Source organism: Balaenoptera ricei, chromosome 10 (genome assembly GCF_028023285.1).
Source record: "Balaenoptera ricei isolate mBalRic1 chromosome 10, mBalRic1.hap2, whole genome shotgun sequence".
NCBI classification, from domain to species: Eukaryota; Metazoa; Chordata; class Mammalia; order Artiodactyla; family Balaenopteridae; genus Balaenoptera; species Balaenoptera ricei.
In genome coordinates this window covers 46089359-46116792 of record NC_082648.1, presented here as the reverse complement: position 1 = coordinate 46116792, position 27434 = coordinate 46089359, and the positions used below count along the sequence as shown (strand labels likewise).

Here is a 27434-nt window from a genome sequence, read left to right as displayed (position 1 = left end):
ACACACAGCCAGGCCAGGTCTCCCTTCTTTATTGATCTCTGGCTATAGCAGGATTCTGGGAGACCAAGGGCGCGGGTGAGTCACATGCGTCTCTGCCCCACTCAGGGTGGGGTAGGAGGGACAAGTGGCAGGTGGCAGGTCTAAGAGACCATGGATATGACTTCACAGGAACAGGGCCCACCGTACAAATGCGTGGTTGGTACAAGACAGGAGGAGGGCAGTCACCTGGACTTGGGCCCTTCTTGGGACAAAGCGGGGTGAGAGGAGCCTGAGGAGAGGAAGGGGCAGGCGCCTGGCTGGGCTCTCTCCAGAGGACACGAGAGCAGCAGCCCTGAGCCCCTGCCTGTCTGCCTTCCACCCACCACTCCCCACTTGTCCTGGGGAGGGGCCTCTTGGGCCGGGGCTAGGAGGGGGAGGGACCCTCTCTGTCAGCAGCACAGGATTACTGGGTTACACCTCACCCTCCTCATGCACCCTTGACCCCAACCCAGCTCTCCCGCCTGTGCTCATAGGATGTATCCTGAAGGTGCTTTGCTGGGGAGACTTCAAAGCACTTTACAGACATTGGTCGGATGGGAGCCTCCCAGCCCCAGGGGAGAGGAAGGAGGCAAAGGGTTCAGGACTCAGCCAGGGCAGGTGACAAGCCCCAGGGGCCTAGACCAGTCCCGAGTCCTTGGGGACCCCAGGAAAGGCCTCCTCTCAGCCCCTGGTGGCAATGGCTCCTCTTCCCCCGGTCACCATTTCAGAATGGGAGAGAGGGAAGATTGCAGGGTCTGGGCTGGGGATGGGACTGAAGCAGTGCAGGTCTGGGGTAAAGAGGATGCCCCCCATTCCCAGGCCCTAGAAAGGTACCATGCCCTGAAGGCGCCCACTCCCCTACCCTCACATAGGGCTCTGAAAACCCCCAGCTTCCTATCCTATTCCAGCCCTTCCCAGGGGAGGAAAAGGGGGACCCAGACCTGCCAGCTAAGATCTGGGGTGGGGGCTGAGGAAACCCCCAAAATGTATTGCTTAGAAACTTGGAGGCAAAAAGGATGGGGGAGGACCCAGGGGGCTGGCATCTCCAACCCTCCCCCTCAGGCCCTGGGAAGCCTCCAGGAAGCTCCCCTCCAGCCGATCATCTGGTCATAGGGAGAGTCCAGAGGCAGGGGGGATGGACACAGTGACCACTGGGAGCCTGAAGTTCCCCAGTCTTGCCGCTGGGAGATTAAAGTGCGCCCCAGTGGGTGTCGGACGGGGACAGGCCCTTTCCCCAATCCCGCAATCTCTGGCATTTGTCCTTCGGGTGGGTTGTCTGTTCCTCGACGTCCATGCTCCCTTGGAGCAGATGGGGGAGCCAGTCCCGATGGATGGTGCTGATGACATCGAACACTTCGGACCCGGTGAGGACCTGGAGGAAGAGGAGACACCTCGGTGCTCTGATCTCCACCTTCATCTCCAGCCTGACTTACCTTCCTCAGGTCCCACCGGATCCCCACTCAGTCCCGCTTACAGTTGAGCAAAAAATGCCCTGCAGAAGGAGCTCAGCCAGGGCGCGAGCGGGGCTGGATTGAAAGTCATGCCCAGCTGACCTCCCAGAGCCTCGGGCCCTGACTGCTGCCTCTTCCCAAGCCCTCACAAAGGAGCTGCTCAGCCCCGCTCCCCTCCTCCTGCAGGTGGGCGGACTCTGCTCTGCACTCAGGCCCCAGCTCGGGTCTGTGTGTGCACTTCCTCCATATCCCCGCTGGGAAAGAGGGAAGGACGGCCTTGCATCCGCTGAACCCCAGAGATGACCCTTCAAAGAGGCCTGTGGGACATCCCGCTGGCCCGACTCCCTGCAGAACCTTAAGCCCCTCCCCACGCACCGCGACAGGCTCACCTGGGCCAGCCCCCGGCTAGTCCAGATTCCCGTTCTGGCTGTGCTCATCGTCGGCAGGGGAGGCTGGGGCCTCTTCCTCACAGGGGGACAGCTCGTCAATGGACATCTGGTTGGTGACGCCTACAAAGGGGCATGAGGGAAGCTGGGACCAGACCAAGCAGTATATTTCCCCCAAACCCAAGGAATATGTGGAGACAAGTAAGGGATTCTCACACATCCCCTTTCCTTGGAGCTGAGCTATGTTCAACCCATGCCCACCCGGGAAGAGCCTCTCCAAGCTTGCTAAAATGCACAGCCCTCAACTCCCACGTTAAGGAAGAGATGTCCCAGCCAGGGCCACCAGGTTACCACATCCACAGGGCACCACTGACAGACCGCAATGTGCATGGGGTCCCTCGGGTCGTGGCATGTGGCTGTCCCTATCTTCTCTCAAGTCCGCATTCTAGAACAGTCCAGGCCAGTCAGCCAGTCAGTCGTTCCTGGGGTCTTACTGCAGCCTAGTCAGTTCCCTTCCCAACTCAGGGAGGGAGTCAGACAAAGGGTTGCTTGACGGGCTTAAGGAAAAGGGACCCGCTACTGCTGCATCAGCCGCCCTCCCCACAAGGCCTCATCCTCCCAATGGACCCACCGCTTGCCGCCCGTTCCTTCCATTTCTGCTTGTTCTCCTGAATGTATTTGGTCCAGGTAGAGCGGAAGCTGACCACGTCGGGGTTGGGGTCTCCCACTTCCACATCCAGAGAAGGCTGGCGCCACTGGAAGCTAAAAGCCGGACCCCCAACATTGCAGAGGTCAGGCCCTGCCCACCCCAGAGCCATCTTCACAGCCCTCGGAGTAGAGGGGATGGAAGACCAGGAGGCTCAGGGAGCCTCCTCCTTCTCTTTTCCCTCTGCTAGGCACCCGCAGTCCCCATCCCTCTCCACACCTTCCCTCCTACTAGAAGGAAAATAAAAGCAGATTAGCAGAAAGGCAATAAAGACAGAGCTAATGGGAGAGATATAAATACGGCGGAGGGAACACAGGTGCAGACCACACTCCCTGCCCCCCATCCTTCCACCCCTGTGTGTGACTCGCAGTAGAGGGGCTCCCACTTTTGGGGTCGCCTACTTCTCCACGCCCGCCATGCCTGTACCTCCTCCCTGGGAGTCGGTGCTCTCTGTGGGTCCCCAGCTGCTGCGGCCACCCTCACCTGGGCTGGGTTTTAGACTTGGAGTCTTCATCCCCCATGGGCTGGACACTCTTCTCGGCCACATCAGTCAGCACAGAGAATGTGGGTTCCACGATGAAGTCAATGAAACCTGCAGTGCAGGGGTAACACAGTGGAGCCATCTGACCTGGGGGGCTGGGCAGAGGATACTGCCAGCACAGCTGTGCCCCCAGCTGCATGTAAAACAGGGTCACCTGGGGCTGAAAAGTTCCCGGTGGGGGCAGCCTTTGTGATGATGTCTTCGCGACCCCAGAGAACTCCACCCCAGGACCCCATGCTCTAGCACAGCGGGCTTGCCTCTACGGGAAGAATGGCTTTGAAGGATGCGAACTTGGAGAGGTCCTGACCCGGCCAGGCCAGCATCCTTTAGCCTTCGCAACTCTCTCCTCCCTGCGGGAAGGGACACTCACCAATCTGGGACTGTGCCACGAGAGTGGAAGTGCGGTCACAGAGCGGAGAAAAGGGCAGGCCCAGCTCTGCCTCTTTGTCACCCTGGGGGAGCAGACAGGGCGGGGAAGCACCTCAGTCTACCAGATCGAGGTGCAGCTGGGGGTAGAAGGGGCTGCCGGGGGAGAAGAGGGATCTGTGTGCCTTTGACCTGGAAATGAGTGGCATGCAAATGCCACTGCCAGCAATTACTGTTAAGCTTTTCGGAGATGACATTGTATCCCATGGGTTTGGGATCAGGTTGGCAGCGGCAGGCCACTGAATGAGGAGCTGGAGTAGGAACAGGGAACTTGGAGAACAGAGGGGAGAGAAGGCCCCATTGGTGGGGGGGTGCGGGGGCGGGCAAAGAGGCCTCGTACCTGGCGGAAGAATTCCTCCATGAGGGCCTTGGTCCAGCGGCTGTGAACCGACCACTGCTTGGTTGGGTGGCTGATGTCAGCAGTATGGAGCAGTAGAGACAGGGCCTTGGACTTATCAATCCTGTTGGGGCAGATGGCAAGGGGAGGGAGACTGATCTTTTAGGAAAAGGAAGCCTGGACCATTCCTAACTTCCCATCACATGCCCTCTCTCAGATCAAACTTCAAACACCCTGTGAGGCTAGACACACACACACACACACACACACACATTTACATATGTATAGGAAGCAGCCCAGGCTCTCAGAATCAAAGGGCCTGGGTTCGAATCCCCACTATACCTATCACACACTAGCTGTGTGATGAAGAGCAGGTTACTTAAAATTTACATATTTCATTTTCCTCAATTCTAAGTGGAAATAATAACAGAATCTGCCACATAGAGTTGTTCTGAGAATTAAATGACATACAGCATATAAGTATTTAGAAGAGTGTCTGGCACCTAATAAGTGCTCGGTAGATGTAATCTATAATTATTATTATTATAATTATTATTATTATTTCCCAACAATGACACACTCTGACACTGCACACTCTCCCACACACAGACACCATACATTAACACACACCTTCAGGACACACAAACACAGTCTGTTCTCCCTTACATTTATATACTCCCACCCACTTTTAAGCAACATTAGATGTAATTATGGCATTTCTTCTGTGCTTTTTTTTTTTAACCTCACATGACTCTCCCAATAGCCCTATTAGAGTAGGAACTAGTGGCAAGCTATTGTGGAGGGAGGCATTACATTTTCACATTTCACAGATACAGAAATGAGTCCAAAGAGTTGAATACTTTTCCATTACATTCCAGAGTAAGCCTGACCTGAAGCTGCCCTGAGAATGCCCATCTCAGACCCCCAGCCCAAGCGCTCTCCAGTAGACCGGCTGCCTGGGCTGTACACAAACCCAGGGCCACGTGCACACACATCACATACACGAGATACACTCAGATAGTTGGAGCCAGGAGAGTTTCTATATCCAGGTAAAGACTTGTCACACCCTTTACCCATGCGGATGCCACCCCCCCCAATTCACACACCCCTCACTCTGGCCTATGCCCAGCCACACCCCACCATATCTCACCTTTCCAGCTGCTGCAAGGCCGTCTTCATGGACTTCACTTGCTGGAAATGGCAGGACATGTCTGTGGCCAACACCATCTCGATGACCAGGGCCCGCAGCTCTCTGAAAGGACAGAACCCAAGTATTGATCAGCACTGCTACGCAGGAGTTCCGGGAAGTGGGAAAAGAGGGTTGGGGTGAGGGGGTCTCTAGGGATGCCCACTCCTGGCTTCTGCTCACACGAACTCATCCTTGGTGAGGTTGATGAAAATGTTCATCTCGTCGTCCTGCATCATTCGGAAAACAGAGCTGATGTGGTGATTCTCCAGCACGGAACGATCATTGTACAGGATGGCGCATTCTGACCTGCAAAGCCCAAGTCACTGTGTCCGGCCCTCTGCACCTCCACTTGGCCCCTCCTGCCCCTGCCACGTCCCCATCCCTCACTTGGTCTGGATGTGGAAGCTGTTGGTAGTGCCGGTGTGCTCATAGTCGTGGATGGCTGCAGCAAAGATGATGGCCAGGACCTCGATCTCCGACAGGCAGTGCTGGGAGAAAGAGACAGACGATGAGAGGGGGCGGACCCCCTGCCGGCCCCTGCCCAAAGACCTCCACACACAGGCAAGACTGCTCAGCCCAGCCCTTCCATTCTTCGAGGCCAGCTCTTGGGCTAATGCAGCCACATTTCTCAGCTCCCGGAATGGCCAAAGACCTTCCTCCATCCCAACCAGCAACATTCCCATCACATGCCGGCACACATCCCCAGCGCTACCCATGAAGTTACGGTCCACCCAGGAACACTCTAGAGTGAGTAAGCCCAATCTGACTCTGTAAAGACTTTGGGATGCCAAAGGAGAGGAACCAAAGAGAGAAAAAAGGAAATGGGAGTAAAGTCTAGACTTCCCAGTTCTGCAGCCATAAGACCCTAAGTCACAGAAGAGTGATTTCCAGGGCACCTACCACCATCCCTGTGCGGAGCAAGAAGCAATGGACTGTCTGGGTAACATCAGCTGCATGGATCTGGTTATGGTAAGGGTTCTTGTACTTCCCATAGCCTGTCTCCAAGGCATCCAGGAAAGTCATCAAAAACACAGTGGGAATCTGCAGTAGGACGGAGGAAATTGAGATTTGTGGAGGATGTGCGGGAATGGCAGCGGCCAAAGACGGAGGTCAGCAAGGCCCTTTCTTTGGAAGGCAACAGGGCATAGGAGAGCGCTGGCTCCGTAGTCGGGTGAACCTGGGTTCACATCCTGGCTCTACCACCTGCTGGCTGTGTGACCTTGCGCAAGTCACGTGCCTTCCTGTGCCTCAGATGCTTAACTGCAGAATGAAGATAATACCACCTACCTTGAATTTAACGAGATAAGCACAAGGCACTTAGTAAGTGTTCTCTAGAGAGTAGCTATAATTATTATTATTTCCCTGGAGATTTTTAAGAAGAGGAAAGCAAGTTTCCCTCCTACCTTCCAACCACTTCACCCCATCCCCAAGCCAATACACTGGAGAGGGGCTCAGAAGCAAACGAAAGAATAAGATGACCCGGAGAGGCCTCTCTAGCCAGATGTGGATCACCCCCTCCTCTGAGAAGCCTTTCCCCACCCTTCGACCACCACACACACACACACCCAAGCACCAGGAGCCAGAGCTCTGTCGGGCCGCGGGCTACTCAATCCTGTCTAGGTCTCTGCATATGCCCTGGGGTACGTTTGCTTCCTTCAAAGGCCCAAGGTTCCCAGAGGGCAGGGCTGGTGTCTGTACCTGTCCCTAGATCTCTGAGGCTGCGAGGAGAGCGGGGTTCAGGACTTGAGGAAGCTTCTGTAGAGATGCACAGTAGTGACGAGACAACAGAGGATGTGCCACTAGTCAGTCAGACCCTAACATCCCCCGCCCCAACCCCTGGAGGGCTGTGCCCCAAATTCAGGGAATTTTAAAGGACTGTTTCCATGACAACCGCCCTTGCTTTTGCGTTGCCATGGTGTCCCTGGAGGAAGGGAAGGGAAGGGGAGGAGCATGGGAGGGGCTGGGTGCCCAGGAAGGGAAGGTGGAGCTTGAAAAGGGCAGCTCCAAGGGGTTCTCTACTACTAGAGCAAGAAGGCTCCTCTCTCTCTGACTGCCTTGGAGCAAGATGGGCTGGGGCTAGGCCAAACCCAACGTGATGCAGTTACTCTCGGAGTTCCCCGAAGCAGTCCTGCCGGGTGAGGAAGCACCCGTAGGAGAACTTGGTGTCTGCAGTAAGCCTGAGAACCAGTCTGGAGAAACATGAGCTGGGAAAAGTCTTAGGAAAAATAAGAGCCTGCTGTTCTCCGTCCTGGAGAGGGCAGGATTGGAAAGAAGAAGAAAACGCAACTGCAGAAGAACAGGGCTCAGGGAGGCACTGAAGAAACTCTCAGCTGAGCATCTCAGGGAAGTTCTGGAAACCCCTTGGGAGTTGTAAAGGGAGGAGTCAAGGGTCAAGGAAAGGCTCTCACACACCAACAGTCTGTTATAGTGGAGTGGAGGCACAGGTGGCCGGGTGGCCTTCCAGAGCCCTCTGGGAGGGGCCCTCCGGCTGGACTCCTTTCACCCCCCCAAACCCCTCAGAACACATATGCTCTCCTCCACCCTAACGCCTATTGTCACCCCCACCCGAGTGCTCACCAAATATCCCCATGGCGACTCCTCAGCCCCCCTCACCCTCCACTTCCAAGTGTGGTTTTTCCACATGCAAGTGATTTTTTACCAGCCCCTGTTCCCAAAAGACGCTCCCTCCTGGCACAGGATCTGAAGAGGACGTTAATCCTGTACACTTCCTGGCCAGCCAAGCTGAATGGAGCAAACGGAGTTCACACCCTCCCTCCCCTCCTACAGCCCCACCTAGCCTTGCCAAGAGCTGACCCTCTCCCTAAAATTCCTCGGACAGAGACTAGAGCTGGAGGGGGAGGGAGGGAGAGGTCCCCCCTCCCCGGAAACAAATGGAGAGACGCTTGTCCTGCAGGGCACCAGCTGAGAGCATCTGGCCTCTAAGCCTCCAGCGTCCATGGGCAGGGGCAGCAGGGCTGAAACAGGGAGCTGAACTTGCAGCCAGCCTGGAGAGGACAAGTTAGGGGACAAAGCAAAGGGCAAGAGTGCAGAATCCTAGGCTGGAGAGTTGCAGGGCTAGAATCTTCCCCTAGAAAGCAATACATGAAGCCAGAGGCTGGGACTGCAGCAAGTGAAGGAAAGGCTAGACCGGGGTGTGCACGGGGCGACGTCCCTGACAGTGAGACGGAGCCAGGGAGCCTGTGGAATCTGCTGCTTGTTGGGACTCTTTGAGAACAGGGTGGTGGGAGTGGAGAATCCTACCCAGAGGCAGAGATAGGATGCTGCCCGACCTTAAAGCGGCTGATGAGGTTGTGCCGAGTCAGCAACTCAAAAACAATGGTCCTCAGGGCGTGGTCATCAGCTGCCCGGTTCAAGGAAAAGACATCAAAGCACCAGAGACCCAGGTTCTGTGGAGAAACAAGGAACTAGGCAGGGAGACTCCCAAGGGGGACATCCCCTGCAGCAGCAAGGGCTGCAGGTAGACTTCAAGGAGGACTTCCCAATGATTACAGAGGCTTGGGAAGCAGGAAAACAAAGCAGTGGTAAATAGGCCTCTTTCTTCCCAGATATCATGCAGTATGGGAGTGACAAGAAGTCAGGAGTGTGCCTCTTGAGCGGGGAAAAGTTGTTTTGAGGAATATGGAAACAACAGTTAAAAGGGAAGGCAAAAATCATCCCGTAAAGAGTCTGAAAGTCCCAAGGACTCTTCCACCTCCGCAAGCTTCTCCTCTTGCCTGAAACCCCCGGGGATCACCTTGAGACAGTTGAGGACCGCAGTGGAATAGGTGGGGCCCACAGAGGTGTACGTTCTCCGGAACATCCTGAGGGAGAAGAACGGAAAGGAGCCCAGGTGTGAGGTCTGGGAGTGGGGTCGGATCAGGCGGGGCTGTGCAGATAGGCCGTGGGCATGTGGGGCTGGTGGTACAGTGGGGTCCTGGAAGACGAGGGTGGCTGGGAACGAGGGACACAGCGAGGGGTAGAAGCGGGCAGGGCGTGGGTGAGCCTCACCGTTCCACGAAGATCCCAGCCTGCACCGCGTGCACGATGCTCCGGAACTTGGGCTTCTCCTCTGCTCGGCGGCCTTTGGCCCGGGCCTGCTGGGTGAAGGTGGAGGCCAGCCAGTCCCGCACCTCCGAAGGCACCGCGTCAGACCGCAGCTCCTGCAGCTCATCCTCTGTGTCCAAGATTTGCCTGAGGTCCCAGAAGGGGAGTCACAGAGGAAAGACGGCAGGTGCTTCCGCAGCCTAGAGGCCCGGGCCCAGCCACACCTTGGAAACTCTCACACCAGCTCTCTCACTTCTCTGACCCTCCCTTCCCTTTCTTTTGCTAAGTCTTTTTACTTCTGTTTCTCTATCTGATGTCTCCAATAATGAAACAGGTCACTATGCGAGGTAGTGAGCACCCCAACTCTGGAATTATTCAAGCAGACAGTGGAATGGATACCACCCGTCGAGGATGCTACAGACCAGCAGCACTGTCCTCCAGAAATAAAATGCAAGCCACGTATAAGTTACTTTAAATTGTCTAGTAGCCACATTCAAAGGTTAAAAAAACAGGTGAAATCCATTTTAACGATAACGTTTCTTTAACCTAATACACACAAAGTACTATCATTCCAATGTGGAATCAATATAAAAATATTAATGAGATCGTTGACATTCTCTTTTCAAAATCTTGTGAAATCCAGCATGTATTTTACATACACACACATCTCAATTCACACTTGCCAGGTTTCAAGCCCCACAGCCATGTGTGACCAGTGGCTCCCACCCTGGGCGCGCAGGTCTGGAAGGCCTCCGCACTGGGAAGAAGGTTAGGACTAGATGAGCTTCAAGGTTCCTTCCGGCTCTGGAACAGTGTTCTCTTCTTGATGTCTGTGTTTGTCTCTGTCTCTGCAACTCTATGCCTGTACCTCTGCCGATATTTCTACTTATAGATCTATCTGCCCTCCCGCCCCTCCTCCCTGCTCTGGCTGGGTCAGGTTTCTGTCTGACTCCCCGGCCCTCCCTGAATCACTGTCTCTGTCTGGTATCTTTCTCCTCTGTGTGTGGGTTTCTCCCCGCAGCCCCATGTCACCACTCTCACCGCGTCTCATTTATGTAGACGGCCTCCAGCAGGGAAGCTGTGTACTCCAGGTTTTTCTTCAGCTCCTCAATGTTTACCTCCCCATTCTCCAACTGCTTCACCATGTAGCGCAGCCTGTAGGGGCCCGGGTACAGATAACCTGCTTAGGCGCTGCCACCTTGTCAAGAGAACAGGATACCTCTAATAGGATGCATTTTACAGAAACAGCCTCAGTCTTCCATAACCCATTAATCTTTCTAATAGAATAACAGCAGCTGGGCTTCCCTGGTGGCACAGTGGTTAAGAATCTGCCTGCCAATGCAGGGGACACAGGTTCGATCCCTGGTCTGGGAAGATCCCACATGCCGCGGAGTAGCTAAGCCTGTGCGCCACAACTACTGAGCCTGCGCTCTAGAGCCTGCAAGCCACAACTACTGAGCCCACGTGCCACAACTACTGAAGCCTGCGCGTCTAGAGCCCGTGCTTCCCAACAAAAGAAGCCACGACAATGAGAAGCCCGCGCACCGCAACGAAGACCCAACAGAGCCAAAAATAAATAAATAAATAAATTTATTTTTTTAAAAAAAGAAAAAGAATCCGCCTGCCATGCAGGGGACACGGGTTCGATCCCTGGTCCACGAAGATCCCACATGCTGTGGAGTAACTAAGCCCATGCGCCACAACTACTGAGCCCGCGTGCCACAACTACTGAAGCCCGTGCACCTAGAGCCCATGCTCCGCAACAAGAGAAGCCACCACACTGAGAAGCCCATGCACCGCAACGAAGAGTAGCCCCCGCTCGCTGCAACTAGAGAAAGCCCACGTGCCGCAACAAAGACCCAACGCAGCCAAAAATAAATGAACAAATTAATTAATTTTTTAAAAAAATTAAAAAAAGAACAGCAGCTAATGTTTTTCATCACAGGCCATTGCCACTGCCTGTACTAAGTTTACCTAGCCCCCAAAGTTAAACCTCGGGCTCTTCCACGGTCCCCATCCCCCTCTGACCTCTCAACGCCCCCTTTTAGTCAGTGTTTCCTGAAAACTCTTGTTTAGATTGCCCGGGGCCCAGCAGAATTAGGCAGGTACAAGCTCCCAGGGTGATGTTTTGGGGATGCGCTGTTTCATAGTCTGAATAACCAAGAGCTGAAACTGCTCATTTCCCCCTAAGAGAGGGCTTTGGGATCAACAGCCATCAAAAGAGCCCCAGCATTCTTTCATTATGTCTTTTGGTCTTGGCGGGGAGGGGGTACATGTCCACAGCCCCTCTGTCCCTGGCAGGGATGGCGAAGACACAGAACAAAGACCAATCTGAATGCTTTCGCCTGGCCTCACTCCACCCTGGCAGAGCTAATCGATTATGATTCCAGAATCCATCAACCAGGACAAAGCAGGGTTAACCCCTGCCTCCCCAGTGCCACTCCAGAGAGAACCTCTGGCCAAGGGTGACTGTACCCACCCCCTACCTCTGCCCCGTGGCAGCTTCCCACAGAGCCAAAGTAGGGAGGGTGGGGTTGGAGGTCTCACTTACTGGATGCTTTGCCTGAAGGAACAATCCCTCATATTTTGCACTCACGAATTCCGGGGGATTAACAGGGAGGCTTCTTAAAAGTCCGGTTTGTGACTGCCTGAGTCCAGCCCAGGCAGTCACAAAGCAAACAGAGCTCTCTGACTTTAGATGGTGATTTTAAAGAAAGCGATGAAATATTCCCCTCTGGCTCCTTCCCCCAGCCCTGCCCCACCCCATCCCACCTAAAACCAAGGTGGCGTGACATGGTGGCCAGCACAGTTCCCCACTGAGAGGGGCTTCAGAAACCCAAGGTCACCCTATGAGTCAGGGAGGAGAAGAGAATGAGTCAGGGATTGGAGGCTGAAATTAGCACCGATTCCCAGGGATGCCGGGGGAGGGAGAACAATGGCATTCCTGAACAGAAGCAGCTCTAGAATCCCGGGGTCTCAGCAGCTTTGGAATAGGGGCGTCCAGAATAGCCAGCCCCAGGAAGCGTCACTGGCCAACTCTCACCTCAGGAACCAGCAGTCCTGGCCAAAGACAGGTCTGAATGCAAATGGGGCAGAAGGGAAAGGGGAAAAATGGGTGGGGAAAGAAGTTGGAGGGTGACGCTGCAGCCTCCTCGGTGGGCTATCTTCAAATATCACTTCCAGCCTTCCTGCTGCACCATCTCCATGTGGAAAGAGCAGGTGGTTCAATAAGGAAGAGTCCGGGTTCAGTAAAGCTCAGTCCCAGCTCAGGCTTCATTAGGGAGGAGGAATAGAGGCTGACAACATAAAAGGCTTTCCAGGGGGCTTCCCTGGTGGTGCAGTGGTTAAGAATCCGCCTGCCGATGCAGGGGACACGGGTTCAAGCCCTGGTCTGGGAAGATCCCACATGCCGCAGAGCCCGTGCACCGCAACTACTGAGCCTGCACTCTAGAGCCCGCGAGCCACAAGTACTGAAGCCTACACGCCTAGGGCCCGTGCTCTGCAACAAGAGAAGCCAATGCAATGAGAAGCCCATGCACCGCAACGAAGAGTAGCCCCCCGCTCGCCGCAACTAGAGAATGCCCGCGCGCAGCAATGAAGACCCAACGCAGCCATAAATTAATTAGTTAATTAATTAAATTAAAAAAAAAAAAAAAAGGCTTTCCAGCCAATGGGCTGGAAAGGAGCAACTGAGAGCTGACCAGAGATCACAGAGGAAAGAGATACACTCTGCCATTGGGGCACATGGCTTCCCTCTCCTGGTCAGTCCCCATGGCCAGGGACCCTCAACTCCGGGGACGCACAACCCAGGAAGAAAAAAAGGCCTCTGGTCCCATCTCTTCCCAATCCCAGCCCCAGTCTTCCATTTCGATCAGCCCCTTTTACAGCGGAAAACTCTGCCCACTAGGGGTCAATGCCCACCACCAAAGTTCTTCTTTCTTGAGCCACCTAGGGAAACACGCATTCCAGCACAAGCTCCCAAGTGAACAGCCAAGCCCATGGGTGCTCTTTTGCATTTATTTGCATAATCTCTGACAATGCTGCCAGCTCTACATTCTAAAAAGGGCTTTCTTCTACATTATCTCCTTTTGTCTTCACAATGGGCCTAGAGGGAGGGAGAGAGGGAGGCGGGAAGGCAGTGCTGCCCGATTTCCAATGCAGAAACCCAGGCTCCCAGCACAACTCTGGGAGGCAGGACTCCTGGATGCAGACCTTTCACTTCCTGGCTCTGAGTCCTGGGCAAGTCACTAATTCTTCATCAGTGTCTATCAAAGTGTGGCCTGTAGACCACTGCATCTGAATCACCTGGGATACTTGTGAAAATTTTAGATTCTGGGCCTCACTGCACACCTATTGAACCAGAATTTCTGAAGTTTGGGTCCAGGGATCTGCATTTTTAACAAACATCTCAGATAATTCTCATTCACACTAAAGTTTGAGAAACTTTATTTTCAAGCTTCAATTCCTTCATCCGTTAAATAGTGAGGATAATAGTAAACCACCTGTTAATAAGAGGATTAAATGAAAGAATGTATGTGAAAGGCCTGGCATATAAAATGAGGCTCTTTAAACATGATTTGAATTGGAATTAACTGACCAGCATCATGCTGGTCCAGCTCACGCCTCACTCCCTTCAAGTCCAACAAGCGCCTGCCTTCTTGATCCCAAGTCCAGATGGAGAAGAGTGAGCCTAGTTTGGATGGAGGCTGGTAATTAGGAAGCCCCCTAACAGAGGAAATGAGAGGATGATAATGACCATGACCTCTCCTTTATCATTACAAACCTGACTTGAGCCTCACAATCTCCTTATGGGGGAGGTTATAAGACTCGTCCAAGGTCACACAACTTGTCAATCTCACTCAGGTCGGCAAGCCTACAACTCACTCTACTGGAGCCTTACTGTGTCCCAAACACCAAAAGCGAGGCTGGACCCCACTGCATCACAGCTCCTTCAGGGTCAGTCGTCCATCCTTCCTGGGGTGATGGTGTCTGCAGACACCATCAGACCCCCAGGAAACTGGGGGTGTCTTGATGGCACTGACAGTGACTTTTCTATCCTGGCTGCTGCGCCCAGAGCACATAGTACATGCTCGGTAAATGTTCATTAAACAATAAAAGGGAAAGGGAGCAGATTAATCAGGTCGGGGGCTATCTGCCAGCACTCCCAGTTGAGATCTCAGGGCTTGGGGAGCAGAGTGCGGTTGTAGGCTGGCTTTCAACACACCCCTCCCTCCAAGTTCCTCCCATCTCCACCTCTCGATGTTGTCCAGGAGCTCTTTTATAGCTCCTGTTGAAATCTGAACCCAACACGATCCAGACACCAGAAGGAGGGGGGGAGGGAGGAAAAGAAAGATTAAAGAATAAATTTGCCAAATGGGGAGGCCAAGGAAGGGACCTGGACTCGGGCAGCTGGAAGGATCCAGGTGCTGAACTTCTCCCTCCTGAAGTTACATAACTCTCCCCACGTGTCTCTCCACGACACTTCCTGGCCTGGCGGGGAGCCTCTCTGATTCTAATGCCCTTCCGAGTTAGGATCTCCACAGACCCACCCAAAGTCCACACCTTGGCATTTATCTGCTTGGACGAGCAGGATGCTCACCCCTGTCCCGTCCTCGTCCAGACCTAAGGAAACCTGGAAGCTTCCCAACAGCCCTTCCACTCCACTCCTAGCCCTGGTTCACCACCACCACTTCTTTCTCCTTTATCTTCAGTCCCCATACCACGACGGGAAAGCCTCAGGTCCTGACTGCTGGAGGCCCCAGTCTCTCCCAGCTCTAGGCAGCCAGCTGGAAAAGGCAGCTCTGAATAGTAATAATCCCAACGCCCCAGAAGAGTGCAGCTTCCCCAGCCCCCATGGGATGATCTGATGATTTCCAAAATCCCCTGCCACTACTTCCAGCACCCACACTCCCTGAAAGATCACTGTAAGTAGGGGGCTTAGGACAGGGCAGCCTCAAGCTAAGAGGCTGGGAATTGAGAGAAGAATCCTATTTCCCTCTGGAGGTTTTAAGACCAGATGAGGAGATATTGGAGGAATATGAGGTCCTAAATGATGCTGGGGGGTCAGGAAGGAGAGAAAGAGGGGAAACACTGCTAAGTCACTTGCCACTGCTAACACACACACATAGCATATGGGGCTGTCAAGTCTTGATCCCTCCCCTCCACCAAACTACAACTGGTAGACCCACAGCAGCCTGTCCTCCTCCCCCCATCTCCCTTCCTCATCCCTGGCGCCTACCTGAGGATGGGGCCTTGGAGGTGACGCCTTGGCACAGGAACAGGGCTTGCCATGGGAATCAAAGTTTCCTACTTCAGAATATCAAAATGCTGCCCCCGAGCCCCCTGGGCCCCTGAGGGGAATGGCTCCCTCTTGGGTCCCTGACTTCCTCCTCCAGGTCTCAGCAAAAGTGACTGACCAGAGAGAATTTGGGGGAGGGGAACAGGAGGAGCCTGGCTGGGGGAAGGAGTGATGAGGCAGAGACCCAGCCCACAGCAAGTGGGTGAGAGGCCGCAGGAAAAGTTTCACATCTGAATCAGACTGAAAACAAGAATCTGTTCTCAGAAGAATCCCAGAAAGGACAGAAATAGTACAGGCCAGCCCCTTGCTCTGAGGAGGTGGGGCTCCTCTTTGGGGAGAAGGAAAGGGTTAGCAGGAGGCTTAAGGGTGCAGGGACAGGGAACCATCCTGAATTTGTCCATGAGAGGAAGTCTGTAGTGAAGGGAAAGGGCTCTGCAAGGGCCCCTCAGCGAGGCTAAGGCAGATTCGGCTCCCTCCCAGGGTCTTTTTCCCCGGGGCCATTCTTCAAAATGAGCTTTAACCCACCTGAAAGGATGGAAGCAAGACCGGAAGAGAACTAGAAACTGCAGGAGAGGGGCTCGCTAAAGCTAGGGATCCGGGGATCCTTACCCAGAGATCCGCTCAACAGGGAGGGAAGCCCCCGCCCAAGTAGTGGCTGAAAGTCAGAAGGACTTGCTCATCGAAACCGAGAGGCTGGGCAAGTTTCTTTAATACTCCCAGCCCCAGTTTCCTCATCTGTAAAACGGGGACTGGGGAATAACCGTGAATTAACTGGAGAGAGGTCAGTCCAGCCCAGAGGGAGAAAAGAAGTGATGGGATAGCCTAGAAAGTGTCTGGGAACCAAGACCCCTCTTCCTCCTCCTGGCTTTGCTCTCGCTCAGGTTAGGAAGAAAAGAGCCCGGCCTCTGCGGCGTGAAGTGGACGTGCGTATACAGCTCCAGCCCGCCTCCGGATTGGCTGTGGGGTGACGTCACCAATAAAAGTGCATTGGGGTCGCGATTGGTCAGCGGAGGGGCGAGGCGGGGCTAAGGAGGAGAGCCGGAGTGAAGCCAAACGCAGCGGGGGAAGAGAGTTCCGCTCGATTACAGTCTCCTTAATCTACGGCCTAGGGCTGGGGGTAACGTGGGGATGAGGAAAAGCGACTAGAGGGGATGAGTATGACCGGAGAAAGAGAAAAGAAAAGAAACGGGCCAAGAGCCAGGATTTTATGATGAGAAGTCTTGCTCCAACCCCGCACACACCTCGCCTCGCACCCCTCCCCACCAGAAGGAGGGAGAAATTAAAATACCTTGTCACTGTGCCATAGCCTTGAAGGCTTATAAACAAATGAAGTTTGGGAAATTACTGGGACCAGCGGAAATGGGCTTCAGCAGCAACAAGAAGCAGCAATGCAGGTTAAATGTCTACAAAGTTGTGTTCTAGTAAACTCCTGGTAGCCATGCAGCGCGGCCGCTGCGCTAGGTAGTGTTTTTAGAGAGAAAGGACTAGACCCAGAGTCAGAGACCTAGAACTGCCACCCAGGGGATGAGGGACAAGTTATTCAGCCTGCTCCGTAGACAAGCTCGCTTGGAGAGATACAGATGGGGTGGGAGTGGGGCCAGGTGGTACACCAGCAAACACCAACCCAAGTCAGCTTCCCTCCCTCACCTGACTCCAGGTCCAGCCCCCCTGAGCCAAGTAGGCACTAACCTCAACCATCCTACTGAAAGGTAGAGATTTCTTAGACTAGAAAAGCTCTAGAGAGGATGTCTTGTCCATCCCTCTGCTCTCTTGCCCAGTAGAACCAAAGATGGTTGTACAAATAACGGCTTACCACATCACCCCACGTGCATACATGCTGCATCATCCCAGCGTGCACCCCGTACATGCTCATCCCAGCCTATTATCAACTGTTCCTAATTAGAAAGGATATTGATCAACCACCATCCCTTCCTGGGAAAAAAAATTTCACACGTATCCACTCACCCACACATATACACACATGCCACACTCTACCTCTGTCTGAGCTAAGGAGACTGTTCCCTGGATGGGAGGCAGGGCATAGATGTGATGATCCCAGCATGAATTTTCCTTCAGCCCTTAAATGTAGTTTTAAAATAGCAAGGAGCCCAACTATAATGCCTCCCTACCCGGTCCATCCCCACCATTCCCCACCTGCACTGAAGAACAGGAGCTGGAATAGGGGATGAGCAAAGCATAGGAGACTCTGCCTGTGGTCAGAGAAGAGGGGTGTAAGGCGGAGTGGGTGGAGGGGTGCTGGGGAAGGGATTACCTGGCTGATCTAAAGGCTCCAAAATCTCAGAAATTGAAAAAAATCAAGGAAATCATCTAAATCCAATAGAAAAAGGATATGAATTAAAATCAGGAGATTTTTGCCTGGACTTTAGCACTATGTGTGACCTTGGACAAGACACCCTGGGCTTCAGTTTCCTTGTCTGTAAAATGGGTAAATACACGCTTCATAGAATTCTCACAAGGATCAAACGAGATCATATGAGAGCACCCTGGGAACTATAAAGTGATGCATAAATGCAAAAGATTACTATTTAGTTTTTATTTTAGTTAGTTCATTACAAGTCCTCCATGAACAAAGTCTAGTTCATTACAAGTCCTCCATGAACAAAGTCCCCTGTGCCCACCCTTGTACCCAGGGCCCCTGATGTGGAAAAGCCCAGTCTCCCCGCCACCACCATTCCAGATGTCTGGGTCTCCTCCCTGGCTCCTTATTCCAGGGACCAGGGAATCAGCGGAAGCGGAAGCTGGGGACCTGCAGAGCATGGAGCTCCAGAAACCAGGAACAAGCAGATCCCCACCTTACCCAAGCACTGCCGCTCCCCTCACTCCCCTGGCTTCCCACTGCTATAAAGGCAGCCCCAGTTCTGGCAGCTGGCTGGGCACAGTGGCGGGGGTGGCTCCAGAGATAAAAATAGCCCCCCTCCCCCCCGGTGACAGAGCTGGGGTGCCATCCCGGGAGGCAGCAGGCCTCAGGTTGACATGGCAGTGGTGGTGAGAGATCTCCAGGTACTGGACAGAGGAGCTGGATGGAGGGAGGGTCGAGGGAGAATTGGGCAGGGCCTGGGGAAGGCTGGTGGGTAGTGGGGGAAGGACAGGAGCCAGGAGAGTGGAGGGAGATGAGGGAGAGGGGCAGGAGGTATTAAGGGTGCAGGGAAAGAAAGAAAGGACACTTGAAAAGTGCTGCTGCAGAAGGTCTGGGAAACACTGAAGAAGAGGGGGACGAGTCGGCTCACATCCTGCGTGTGGCTGAAAACAACTCCCCCTCTGCCTCCTAACCAGACGCCCTTTCTAACACGTGTTCCTAGCAACGGCCCAGCACAGCTCAGATCAGCTGAGGCGGGGGTAATCTAAGCAGCTGGAGCCTTAGCCCAGACTAATAAGGACCCAGATACCCCAGCTGCCTGCCCAGCACACAAGTGAGTCACCTCTCCCTCAGGCTTCAGCCCTTGAAAGAGGGAGGAAATAGGAGGGGTGGGCAAGAAGGTCAGGGGAAGGCTAACCAGAGAGGAGGCTCCCAGGACTCAGCCCAGAAGACCTCTGTCTCTGGTTCACTTGCTCACTCCTCCTCGCCCTCCCTGCACTATTTAATTCTGCTCATTAACCACCTCCGCATGGACCACCGCACCGGCCCTCCAAACCACATCCCAACAGATGTTGCCAGCAGATGCCCTGCTTCCAGGGGACCTAACAGATGTTGAAGGTGGCCTTGGATGGGAGAGTGAGTTGGAAGCTTGGCAAGGTACTGACTGCCAGTGTGATGGGAGCAGCTCTAGATTGTGAATCAGCAGGATTTGAGTCTGGCCTCAGCCCTGCCCCCACCTCACCAACTGTTTCTGGGCCTCAGTTTCCCCCTCTGTAACACATTATGGTTCTCAGAGTCACTGCCTGGGTTGGAGGCACTAGGGAAGTAGGGTGCCTGGGTCTCAAGTCCCTGGTTGGAGTTTATCTTTCTGACTGGTTCACTGCTTCCCCCAACTTAGCCCTAACCTGATGCTTTAAAGGAGGAGGGTGGCTTTCTTCTTTACCTTAGGAAGGTTACATTCTAACCTCCATGAACTTTCCAGGAAGTTCTCCTGCATATCTATCTTCAGTCCATCTCGCTGCAATGAAAACAACAGCATTTTCTTGGCATTTCAGAGAAGAACAGAAAGGAAGAGAATGGGCAGGACGAAGAAGTCTTTGGGGTGAGTCTGGTGCAATTTGATTTATTATATTTCTTTCAGATTGGAATTTCTAAAGCTACTGCTTGTAGAGAGACGGTTGGAGCCTGATGACACTGTTGGCATGTGTGCTCACTCAACCCAGGCCCCGAGAAGTTTCCAAACAAGGTGGGCGCAGAGGAGAGAACTAGGCAGATGGTGCCAAGTTAGATGATCAAGAGATGATAAACAGGGGAGCGGAGAAGCCAAGGAATAGGAAGGAAAGAAGCTTCTCTAGTCCCCAGGTCCTGCCTGCCAGAGAATCATTAAGCCCCCTGGAAGCCAAGCTCCCTTCCCAACCTAAATGGTGCCAACACCAGCTGGCAGGCTAATCCCACTGCAGCCAGTGTAATTATTTGCAAGTCTGACTTCTCATTGCAGCTGCGGAATCAACTGACCTGGGGGCCTGGCTGGATCCAACAGTACCACCTGAGTACCCCCTTTCTAGCTTTTCTCCCAGCCCTGAGCCCCCAGGCCTCTCCCTGGATATGCCCTTTCTCCCCCAAGCCTGCTTCTGCACCAAAACCCCATCCCAGCTCCCTCAGTGGACCTCTGCCAGGTCTGGGATGCTGAAGTCATATCCTAACCTGCTGTTTTCTTCCCAGAGAGGGAGAAGATGCCGCTGGAACTGAGGGGAGAGGAGCAGCTGCAGGGCTGGGGACATGGGAGACAGAGGGGCAAGAGCACCGGCACTAGCTGGATCACAGCTCGCTTTTCTCCTTCTCCCTTCTCAGTAGTCCTTCTTCCCCTTCAAGTCCCATCTTTGCCCCACTCACTATTCCCAGGATTCTCCCCCAGTTCTCGGGGACCATTAAGTCTTCCTCCCTTAGGGGACAATCTCATTATATAACAACTGGGAGACCAGTCTCCCAGTGGTCTCACCTGCAGCCCACCTGCTGCCCTGGTTCTGTCCCTCTTTCTCTGCTGCTATCCTGAAGAGAGTTGGAAAATAGCTACTCAACTTCCATACCTGCGAAAATCAGCCCCCTGAGATCCAAAGGCAATTACCTGGCTTCCTCCCCAGAGGAGCTGGGAGGATGAGGTCACTGAGAAGGCGAAAGAAAGGCCTTGCAGAATACAGGAGTTGAGGCTGGGCTCATAAGGCGGCCCCAAAGGGTGCCTGCAGCAAACTTGCCCTGAACCATCACTGCAACAACGCCTGAGCTTGGGGAAGCTGGCGGGGGAGGGGTGGGGTCCTGGCTCCTGACCAAGAGAGTGAGGAAGAGGGACAAGAGAGGAGAGCAAAATAGAGCCCAGCAGAGACAGAGAAATGAGAAAGAGATGGGAACAAAGGAAGGAAGGGGCAGAGGAAAGGCTGCAGGAAGAATCAAAAAAGAGGAAAGCAGAGGGAGCAGAGAAGCTGCAAACAAATCCTTGATGATCCCCTTAAAGACTCAACAAAGAGGGAAAGATCTGTTTCAAGGTTCCCAGCTCCTCCATCCCAGTCTGATGGGAATAGCCAAAAAAATAAAGAGGAGAAAATGAGACACAACCCCTCACTGCATTGACTTCAGGAGCTCCCTGGACTGGGGGCGGGTGGAAAGGATCTAGAGACATCCAAGCTTCCTGAGTCTGTCTGTCACCTGGCCTTCCAGTCCGATAGCGTCATCCCCAACCTACTTCACCCTCCTCCTGGCAAAAGTGATAAGTGGCAACCTCAAACGTGGGATCTCCGCTGTCTTTTTTAACCGGCCTCCTGGGGCTCCCGGGCAAGCAGAGTGCTTTTGGGTTCTAAGGGACTTTAGAGATTCTCTAGAATAGGATGTGTCATACCTGGTCATATCACCCCCAGGCCTAGAGATTTAGGATAAATGCCAGAGGGGAATTCCTCCAATGCTCACGGAACTCACCAATGCGGTCCCTAGGCTCCCCACACCCACCAAAACTTAAAATTGCTCCATCCACTTCTACTTTGACCAATCGGAAAGAGATGATAAGGAGTAAGTTTCTCTCTTTTCTTTTGACCTCAGGGGCCCACACCCTTTGTGGGACAGCCCTCTTCCCACCCCACCCAGCCTTCTATTCTCTAAGCTCAGTCACCTGCCTCACCCCCTCCAGACAACCACTCATCAGCAAGACTCTTCCGAATCAGGTCCCAGACACCAGGACTCGAACCTATTAAGTCATTCATATTCCTGCCTCTTGAGTCTTTATTTTCTCCCCATCCAAGCCAATGGCCACCCATTTATTCCCATTCCGCTGCCTCTTCACACAGCAAGCTTTCCCATGCTGAAAGAACTTCAGACTTTATCATTTAACAGCCACTTTCATATGGACGCTACCAAATAAAGAACAGAGACGCAGAGATTATGTGACTTCAAGATCATGCAGCTAATACTTGGCAGAGTGGAAACAAGAACTCAGGCTCAAGTCTCCCAGCATTCCCTCTGCTCTTCCACTGCCACCACTCTGGTCCCCGGTCCCCTCCAGCCACCTGTTCTGACCAGAAGTTTGTGAAGTTCTCCCCTTGGTCTAAATTTGAGTTCCCGTATCTCGGCACCTCCCCCTCACCTTACTGCAGGTGTTTTCCACCCTCTACCATCGAGAGATGCCTCATTCAAGACAAAGCTGGTGGGGGCAATAGCTGCCTCCTTCAAGACAATAGAGGGGGATATAAAACCCAGGGAGGAGAGATTCCCTTTGCCATGGTTGGATATAAAGGAAGAAGGGCCAATCCAGGGAGGAAGGCACTAAAAATCATTCCCGCCGAGGCCTGGGAGAAATGATGCTCCTTTTTCTCCAGAGGTCCAGGGAGCCAGTTTATCCTGCAATCTTCATGGAAACTCCACAGCCATATGCAGAGAAAGGACAGCAGCACAGTTTTCAAAACTGGTAAGAGCCACAGAAGATCAGTCCATGGGGCATATACAAAATGAAGACAAAAGGTGGGATAAATCAGTGAGGCACCCAGCCCAGTCCCTGGGCTTCTCCCTCCTGTGCATTCGATCTCCCCAGGATTGTCCAAAATTTGGGTGTGTCACAAACACATACACCAGATCACACATACATATTATCCCATTACCTATACACACACCCACGTACACACGTACATCATCTCATTCACACATAGGACAATTTCAGGTATTCAGGTAAGCGCGTGTTTATTATCCCAACATATTTATTATCACACATGCCATTTATAAACATAAAAACAGACATTGTCATGGAGCTCACACTCCACCAAATGTCCTTGTCACGCACATCAACCTTTACCCAGATTCATATGTATACACGTCAGGCATTCACAATTTCATCCTGATACATCTCGTTCATATATCCAGATTGTTTCTGTATCCTCTCTGTAACTCCTTCAGTTCCAGGCTTTGTTCTGAGGTCCTCAAAAGAGAGGACCACACCTTTTGTACGTCACCCTCTAAAAGCAACAACAAAAACAACCTCTCCCTTTCTTCCATCCCCATGCCTACTCCCCTCACCCCCTACACACAGGAACACACGCAGCACAGAATCAGAGACAGAACTGGGCTCTCTGACATATACAGGTATATTCATTCATTCATTTGTTCATTCCTTTATTTAAGAGCAATTTTTGAGTGCCTATTATGTTCTGGGTCCCACACTAGACTCTGATGAAACAAAGATGGGCAAAAATAATCCCCAACTGGGTCCTTGCTCCAGGTCCCCTGAAATGACCTTGAACCACAGCTTAGGACATTGGGTCTACACCATGGGAGCCTGAGTGTACACCATGTGGAGAAAGGAGAAGAGAAAGGGATTGTGTCTATACTATCCCAAGGAAGAGGGAAGTTCTGTCTGTAAAATTCCAGGAGGAACTGGAGCAGAGAGAAGAGAGTGATGCTTGTACTATCCTGGGAGAGAGAGAGAGAGAGATCATATATGTGCTTTTCCTGTGTAGGTAACCCCCCACAGGAAGATATGAGGCAGATACCAGAATGGTTGAATTTTACCATTTGGATGGGTGTGGCAAAAACGAGGAGTAAGGTGCCTTCTCTACTCTCCACTGCATCTGTTGGAGTTGGTCCATATTACAAGCTCCACAGAATCAGGGACTGAGTCCATTTTGTCCACCACTATATCCCCAGCATCCAGCACATCACCTGCCCCACAGGGGGCACTCAATTAATAGTTGTTAAATGAATGAATGAGCTAAGGATGGCAAACCAATCTCTGCTCATAGCTTTTCTTGTTTCACAAAAGACACCAAAAACCCTTTCAACTTCTACTGGCCCTTCCCCCACACTCCTCAAGGCCCTCTGGTCTCAGAGAAGGGTGGGCAGGCAAGTCCAGTCCTCCATCTTAAGGTTAGAGATGCTGAAACTCATCTGGCCAACCCATCATCCCTGAACTGCCTGTCTCAGCCTCTCTCATGCCTCAGCCTATTAGTCTGCTTAGGTAGGGAAATCTTCCTGCTAGGTAGAGGTGAAATCCCACACTTAGAGACTCTCCAGCTAATATGCTCCAGATTCTGAATTTAGCTTTGGCAGAGTGCTAGTACGGGAAACAGAATTCCTGGATGCCCTTCCCAAGAAGAAATTGCCCTGGACAATTATATTCCTATGGGCTTTTTTAACCAGAGGAAAAAACACCAGGCCCAGGTTCCCTAAAGAGAATCTTGATGTCCCAGATTAGAAATTAAAAGGGTCGTAGGGGTGGGGGAGATAGGATATGCTGAGCATGGGAATCTATATATTCCATCTGTCTTTATTTCTGTTCAGTATCTAGTCCTGAGATGATCACGTCCATCTACCTCTTTCCAGACTAAATAGCCCCTTCCCACCCAGGCCTATTTGGGGACAGTGGTGACTGGGGGTGAGGGTGAGGGTTCTATTTCCATTTAAAGGAGGAAATGCCCTCTTTGCTCACCTCTTCAGAAACCACTCGACCCTGAGAGTTGTTTCCCTCTCCTACCCAGCAAAAGTCCTAAATCCTTTTATTTCCCTTCATCTGATTGGCAAAGCACACACACACACACACACACACACACACACACACACACACACACACCCTCAATATTCAAACAGGGCCAAATCTAGTAAGCTATCAACTTGGGATCTAACTTGATATCAAGATCTGCCTCTGCTTTGAAAAAGTGAGACTGGGAGTCTATTCCTGGTAATTAACATTGAGGAGATGGTACTTTTCTGGGTAAGTTATTACATGTAGCTAGCACTCTTAAGGACCAGATTGCTGAAGTGAGTGAAAACCAGAAGTCTCATCAATAAGATTAGTGATCCTCGTCCACAGTGACCTCCTGTAAGGACACCTCAGCCAACACACTCTGTAGGAGCAGCTGCCTCTACTCCCTTCTTTCCCTGGGTTTCAGTGCCTCCTTGTGAGGGTCCTCTTCTCTTGCCATTGACCACTTCTCACACTAAAGGAAGAAATAGCAATTTGCTTCCAGAAAAGACCTGTGGTTAGAAAGGTGTGGGAGAGAGTGAAATGGTAGAACCTGCTCATTTGCAGCGTCCCTTACCTGGAACGGAGGCAAGGGAAGTACATGATGAGCCACTAGTGCTGTGGGGAAGCATCCTGGGACACCTTGAATTCTGCCACTTATAGACCCTGTGGGCCCTTCTTTGCCTTTTGACCACTTCCCTACCTACCCTTCTTCCCAGCTTAGTTCCTGTTAACAGAGCAGTGTTTTCTGTCAAGAATCACCCGGGGCTCCTCCCAACAAAAATCAGTTCAATCCGGTTTTCCATTTCTTCATCCCAGAACCTCATTCCAAGGCTGCAGTTCATGGAGCCCACAAATTGCATTGGTCAGAGACAGCAAAGGAGGGGACCGAGAAGCACATTTGGATTCCACTATGGCACATTTGTTGCCCACTATGCCTCCATTCTCCCTAAGCCCTCTCTAAGCAGCTAATGTGTAAATCAGACCCACGGGCCCAATATAAAGGCGTCATCTTATCACCACAGGTGAATGCTTTTTAAAAAAACACAATCATAAACATCTATCCATATTCTACCCCCATCTCTCCCTCTGCCGGAGCCCAGAAATGGAAAACTTAAGTGCTCACCATTGAGAATGCTGGGGAGGAACTGGGTTTGGAGGCTGTGTTTCCTGTATTTCCTCACCAAACATCTGCAGCCTCTTTCCTAGGGCCATGGAAAGTCTTAGCAGGGAGAGGAGCACTTCCCTAGCTCTGGTTAAGAATCAACAGACTGCGGAGATTACCCGATGGCAGCTGACAGGGAGATAAACATGATGCATGGCTTGTCTTTGACCCAATCCTCTCCTTCTCTGATGAGCAGGAAGAAAAGTTCCTTTCCTTCCCTGGAACTGGAGTATGGGACACCGGAGTCCTCCCCTTTCCCATTTATTCGTCCCCACATGCCCTCTTCCTGCAACAATAAGATGCCTAAATGTGCTTGGAGATCCTTGGGAGACCCTACAGCAACAAAAAGGTTTTGACAGTTACCTTGCACCTGTCAACAAATCTCTCTTCACCACCACCCCAGCTCCCAGGTAGGGGCTCCACCCCTCCTCCTCCAGATCCCAGGTCGGGGTTCCACCCCTTCTCTAGATCCCAGATGGGTCCCCCATTATTAATATTCAGAGAGGTGAGCAGCTCAGGTATGGGGTGCCCCGCCCCCGCCCATCCCCTCCGCCCCCCACCCCGTTGGATGCAGGAGGCGGAAACCACCAATCCCAGTCGAGATACATATGACCCACAGGTTAGCACAAGTATCCCCATGCAGTAGATCTGCAACTGTGTGCAATCACTCTACACACATCTCTGTGACCCTGGGACAGTCATGCACACACATGTGATGTGTCTCACATCTGCACACCCCTGCACATGGATACGTGTGAGTCAGCCTGGCACCTCCCGAATGCTGCCTGTCCGCGGCCCTGCCACACCGCAAATATTGTGCCGCCTCTCTGCGCTGCATGTGTCACCCGGGGGGTCCGCAGGCACATCGTTAGCTCTGCAACTCCTAAACACGCTCCAACCGGCCGGCTTGCTCCGCACATGCCTTGCACATGTGGTCTGGCCACGCGTGTCAGGGCAGCTTATTTCCTCTCACCTGCCAACATGTGTGCCCGAGAGAATCCAGCGGCCCGGCTCCGGCTATCCCCCGCCTTTCCAGGCTCCCTAAGATCCCTTCCCCCAACTCCCCTCCCCGGGGACTCACAGAGACCGAAGCTTAATCCACATCTTCTTGCTGGGGGCTGACTTCAGCTCCAGGTCTGACGGGCAGTCCGACTGCAGCATCTCGGGAGGGCTGCTGGGGGACAGCTCCATGCTCAGCCTCTGTCTACGGAACAGAGGGAGGAGACAGCCCCGCGGCTCAGCCTCAGCCGCTAGCCGGGAGACCCGCGCCCTCCATCCCAGCCCCTTCCCACCTGCGGCTGGCGGGGACCAGCCAGGCCGGTGTCTCTAGGCTCGGCCCAAGCTGGCAGAGCTGCAGTTCCTGAGGCTCCTTCTCTCCCGCTGCCCAGCCGAGCTCTGGGCTCCCAGTCCAAGCCCTCCGCGCCGCCGCCGCCGCCGCGCGCTGCCGGAGCCGCCTCCTCGCCTCTCTCCTCCTCCCCGGGCCGGCTTCCTCTCCCTTTCCCCCCTCCCTTCTCCTCTGCCTGCGCGCTCGTCTCTCACTCCTCGCAGCCTCTCCTCCCCCTCCCAGAGGAACGCTTGGCAGCCTGGGGCACACACAGCCGGCAGCGCCCAAAGGCGAGTGCACGCACGCTGGCGCCGGGTGCGGGAGGCTGCGTGTGCCCCACGCGGGTGGATGTGAGTGCTTGTTCACGGAGCGCAGCGCAGGCGGCGGGCGGCAGGACTTCGCTCTGGACGGTGCTGTGGGTTCCCTGGGTGTGTGTTTTGAGTTTCTGTGTGTGTGCGTG

General features: G+C 53.1%; 1 protein-coding gene across 3 annotated transcripts; it reads right to left on the bottom strand.

The window, feature by feature from the left end:
* Positions 1–13: 13 nt before the first annotated feature.
* PDE1B (phosphodiesterase 1B) lies at positions 14–27102 on the bottom strand. 3 transcript variants are annotated; one of them, XM_059936084.1, is made up of 16 exons: positions 26943–27102; positions 26732–26854; positions 10140–10253; positions 9063–9245; positions 8809–8875; positions 8345–8461; positions 5955–6095; positions 5442–5542; positions 5235–5360; positions 5016–5117; positions 3869–3989; positions 3473–3554; positions 3045–3153; positions 2487–2617; positions 1859–1978; positions 14–1390 (listed from the first exon to the last, which is right to left on the bottom strand). In XM_059936084.1, exons 2-15 carry the CDS (start codon positions 26839–26841, stop codon positions 1875–1877), a joined length of 1608 nt encoding a protein of 535 aa, XP_059792067.1. In that variant the 5' UTR covers positions 26842–26854; positions 26943–27102; the 3' UTR covers positions 14–1390; positions 1859–1874. The 3 variants fall into 3 exon arrangements, 2 of the variants coding, with proteins under 2 accessions (XP_059792067.1, XP_059792065.1); XM_059936082.1 differs by lacking the exons at positions 26732–26854; positions 26943–27102 and adding an exon at positions 15337–15727; XR_009505396.1 differs by lacking the exons at positions 14–1390; positions 1859–1978; positions 3473–3554 and having other exon boundaries at positions 2534–2617; positions 26943–27024.
* Positions 27103–27434: the final 332 nt, after the last annotated feature.